The 5,132-nt window shown below is 39.1% G+C and overlaps 1 protein-coding gene across 1 annotated transcript; it reads left to right on the plus strand.

Moving 5' to 3' along the window:
• The first annotated feature begins 201 nt into the window (after positions 1-201).
• LOC140229001 (small ribosomal subunit protein mS37-like) lies at positions 202-4,673 on the plus strand. The gene is made up of 3 exons (XM_072309263.1): positions 202-385; positions 3,357-3,475; positions 3,891-4,673. Exons 1-3 carry the CDS (start codon positions 265-267, stop codon positions 3,999-4,001), a joined length of 351 nt encoding a protein of 116 aa, XP_072165364.1. The 5' UTR covers positions 202-264; the 3' UTR covers positions 4,002-4,673.
• The last annotated feature ends 459 nt before the right edge of the window (positions 4,674-5,132 follow it).

Consider the following 5,132-nt stretch of genomic DNA (forward strand, 5'->3'; position numbering starts at 1 on the left):
CACCATTTTGGTTCCGACAGCAGACTGTTTTTGAGACTCGGAATGTTATTTCTTGAGCATAGCTCGCTGTGTACAGCTTATACAGTGAGTGTGTACTGCACTGTACGTAGTACAGACGAATTAGCACGCATACGTACACGTACGTATTGTACCGGTATCAAAGATCTGATAGTAAGCTCATGCACAGCGCATGTTCAAAAGTTACGCAACACACTACACGTTCAGTTAAACTGTTATCTCTACATTTGCAACAAAATTACAGCTATGTCGAAGCGACTGAAAGAAATCATTATGAGGAACCACTACAAGCCGACGGAGTACATCAACATGTCGAAGCCGTTAGCTTTGAGGGATAAAGTATCTCTGAAAAGGACGCGGGCAGAAGGTACCGACAGAGTTTCTTTATCGACATTACAGTCCCACATATCGAAATCAGTGTTACCATACTATGTGTGCCCGTGTATTATTTTTGGCTCGTGATTGTGATTGATTGCTGGCTCAGGCACTAGACTAGACCCATTCTGCTCTAGTCCTGTCCTTGAATGAGTGTGAGTCCGCGTGGTACGGTATTGTGATACTTGATGAGGTGTCATGGACCATGGACATGGTACGTACATGGTGATTAATAAAAGAGTGTGTAAACTTACTGAGCTGTGTGTGCAAGTAGAATCTGGAAATAAATTTACAATTGTATATGAGTAAATTTATGATTCGACCACACGCACAATGGCCAACAGCAACGTTGTCCAAAATAAAATTTGACCCCCTGCTTGCGCCTGCTACATAGTAGAAACCTATGTATTTTTGCGCAAGGTCAAACCTAACAGAACCTTGGCACGCAAACACGTGAGGTCGAGCCTTGGTCGTGTTGGTGCAGGTGCTGATACAATGTATTAGTGATAACATCTTTCTCTAAATAAAGAGATCCAGTTGCAGTAGAAGGCTGCTAATAAGCTAGTTATTGAGGCCATGGCCCATGGGGATGGCAGCCTCTCTGATTGTTTGAGTCTGTGTCTGACTGAGTACAATTCAATTTGAAAGCACTCTGCTGAAGTCATACAATGTAGCAAACAGTAGTTTTGTTTCCAAGCAAATACATTGAATTTATATGTAAACAAAAATTAGGGTAAATTACAGAATACCGGCAACCAATCACGGAGAGCGCAAATCGCTCTGAAAAGAGCGTAATTACGCTTGCCGATAGCAACCATTAAAATATTAATCCGATCTGCGATACGGTCCGTGATTCGGCTGTCGACGATTGTGTTTGTTTACGTGTGTTTTCTTTGCTCTGTGCGGTGAGAAGTGTGGTATCTTACGTTGTTCTCGGGGGTTTCGGGGGTGTCCCCCGAATAATGTAGTTCTAGATCCTGACGATGCTAGTCTAGACTAGCCGATAAAATTTATCCGAATTTACGATGTGTACTCACGTTTTTAAGAGTTGAGAATAGTCCGTATCTGTGTAGACAACAAGAAAACTACAGAAATTTAGGTGAGACTACAAAGTAATCACTTATCTAATTGCTGGTGCTAGCTTGAAGTAGAGCTTACGCACTGTGTGGGTGCGCTTGACAGCTCACCATGTTGACTTTATGCAGTCACATACACATAACAGCTAATGCGTACGTGTGGCAGTGGTAGCGCGTATTGAGTCTGCAGAACGCGCGCATGTTTACTACAGTGTAGAGTACGTATAGCAGATGAGCGCGTAATTGTGTCATGACAATACGCGTATACGCGCTGCCTTGCCAAACTAGTGTAGTGTGATTGATCGTGAATGACTTGTGTTCGAAAAGAGATGAAGGAAGGAGGATGTCAGCTGTGATGACGTCATCAAGTTTAAAGTAGTTCCGTCAAAATCGGCTCGATTTTCTTTATCGACGATTTACTCGAGTTATCTTGATTTAGAGCAGTTTTCCTCTGAAACCACTCAATTTTCATAAAAATTGTGTGGTCAACCTACTTTTTGATGGCCATTCCGTTCCCGGGCTTTTTTGGGGCCCCAAACGTCGGGAAAGTCGAATTTCAGACCTTCGGGCTGAAATTCATCCCTAAGGGAGAGCCGCCGGAGGCTCTTATACTCACCAATATGCTAATTTAGCCGGTATTCTGTAATTTCCCCAAAAATTATAATTTGCTAAGGGAGGTCACACAGGACCAAAGTCAAAACTGTGTCAAAATTGCACTTAAAAATACTTACTAATAATGTGTTTCAGATCACTCATGTTAATCATGAAGCAAATGACCATCCATAGATCAGAAATTAATTCCCCCAAATACTATAAACGCGAGAATATTTGCAGTACATTAATTTGTGCGTATTTCACGCTACTTTTGTTCCAATCCAAGCATTACCCACAAAAATGTCTTTGCGATTTTGTGTACAAATTTTGAAAAAGTTGAATAGTGTGCTTTGTCACTGGTGCCTCTCTGTCTACAAGTGTGGGTGTCATATGTGTGTGTGTTTGTGTGTGCCTGGGCCATAGTAGTAGTACATCAGTGAATTTAATAGTACTTACCGGTATTCATTTGAGCATGTGTGTGTATAATGCAGCAATTTTTGTGTAGGCTGTACAAGTACAGTACATTTATGAATCTGGCAATATATCAATTTTAAAATTGAATATTTTTGAGGAGCTCAGTGCAAAAAATAATAATAATAATAATAATAATAATACTCATTGCTCAAAATTATTGACTGTTACAGGATGAGCATACCCCATCTGGCGTTAGCATCTACCGAGATAACCAACACAAAAAAAACAACAACAATACAATGAGATTTCATTATATTGCAAGAAGATTACTGGAATATGTGAGCCTCCTGTGTCATCCATGTTCAACATTCTTATATTTGAGGGTTATTTTTAGAGTACATTGTATTTGTTTGTTTGCTCAAGGACCACAACAAATCCCACAAGTCTATACATGACACTGTCGAGTTACAGTATGTACAGCTGTTCTACATTGTATGTGAAATTATATCTGGAATGCCTCTTTAAGGGATCAAAATGATATAGGATTCATTATATTTCCTATCAGCTGAATGAAGTCTTGGCAAATGCTGTTCATGCAGTGTGCTGTAAATAATTACTGAAAATAACTTCACCATTGTTCAAAATTTTTGAAGACATGTTATTGGTAATCATGTCTGTTTGACTACAAATTGTATTTTAAAAAACAATTTTAACAACAACAACAAAATGGTCTGTGGCCCATGCATGTCAGTAGTGCTCATTTTTGTTGTCAAATGCCTGTTGTAAATATTACTTTTAAAGACAGAGCTTTATGTGTATTACTACTGTAAGTTTACATTCTCTCTCTCTCCCTCTCTTTATCTCTGGCCCCCTTCCAAGCTGCAACATGTATCACTGAGATGGCAGTACTTATGTCCTGCTGGAAGCAGCATGACTTCAACGACTCAGACTGCTCAGAGGAAATCAACCTCTTCAATAAGTGCATTGCAGAAGCAGAGGTGAGAAATCAAATGTCTCAAGGTCAATGTCAATTGTCACTGGTCTTGATTTGATTTTGTAAGTTAACAATAATTGCAATTTCTATTATGAGGCAACTGCCACACAGCAACCTGATGTGCACACTTGTATTTCAGTCATTACCATAACTGTGATAACCGTGATTAAAGCAGTTGTACATGTATTCAATCATTGCAAACTCCTTTATGAAATGGACACCAAGGGACTACTGCATCAAATCAAATTAATTTGTTATGTTCACACTTTTCTGTATGTTTCTAAATATACATTATCTACATCTTCACCAAGTCCAGACTCGGATGATTAATCTCTTTGTTCACATCGTAGTGTTTTCATTTTATTAATGTAACAGCCGTGGCTTCTGTTCATTTACATTTTTCCCATGCACTTATGTAGGCCACAAGAAGACAGCTCACGCAGGCTGGGAAGACTGGATCCAACCAGAGACTTACAAGCAAGCAACTCAACGAACTTTTGTGGAAATACCCTCTACCGAAGGAGAAATGATTCACGGAGATTGAGACAGGACGTCTGCCACTCGTGTGAGCACCGCTTAATGTGAAACTGTGATGGGCAGGAAATCAGCAGAAAGTGCACAGTGCAGAGTGAGTCTCCCACATCCGTTGACAGAGGAGAATGGATGAAGTGTGTGCATGGATGGTTGCCATGCCAACCAGCCTCAATTGTGGACCCGGAGATGTTGCGCCACTCCAAGGCAATACTGTGTCCTAGTGTAGCTGAGCACCAATTTTTCTAGTGTAACAATGTGTTTCTTTGTAGGAAGGAAGAAAGAAAAGGAAGAAGAAAGAGATAAGAAAGCGGTATTATGCAGAGGAATGTGAAATAACAAGTGACATTTTACCATACATGTATGTACCAGACAGCCTCTGCTAGGTCCGGTACAGTTTTTATCAAAGCTCTGTCACTGTCTAAGATTTGGTTTGGTTGCATACTTGTCCTCGGCTTATTCAAAGGTCAAATATTGCCAAAGCTGAAATATCTGCTTTGATTGCACTGATTGGATTCATCATGATGTGATATAGACTACACATGCCTGTAATTTCTTTCCCTGTCTCTTTTTGTCTCTCTCTCACACTCTCTCTCTCTTTCTCTATCGTGGTTTTCTCTTTTCATATTATTTCATGCATATGATGTAAAAATAAAGGTATGGAAAAGTTATTTTCTGGTGTGTTCTGCCTGTTTGTTAATACTGGTCAATATCAGCAGTAAACAAAACTGAAGTGTTTGTTGTGAAATAGATAATATACTTTATTTTACAAAACTAGCATACAATTGTATGCATGGTACATACTTTAGAAGGCAGTGTTGTACAATGAATACTGCTTATCTTGTTTTTCATTACTACAATGCAGTCAAAATGGCATATCAAATACATACAACTTGCATTTACATTGTACTGATATTTAGATGAACAGTTTTCAAGTAAGAACATTTTATGCAATGCTTGTCTTGGGTTAAATGAAGTTTTAGAGTAGACTAAACATTAACCTATGACAGCAATAGCAATTTGAGAAGACACTCCTACAAAGTACATGTACAATGATTCAAGTCAAAACGTCTGTGCAGTTGTACAGTCAACCTTGCCTATTAAAGTCAAATCAACAAATATGTGTATTT

The sequence above is a fragment of the Diadema setosum genome, chromosome 5 (assembly GCF_964275005.1).
Source record: "Diadema setosum chromosome 5, eeDiaSeto1, whole genome shotgun sequence".
Classification (NCBI taxonomy): Eukaryota; Metazoa; Echinodermata; class Echinoidea; order Diadematoida; family Diadematidae; genus Diadema; species Diadema setosum.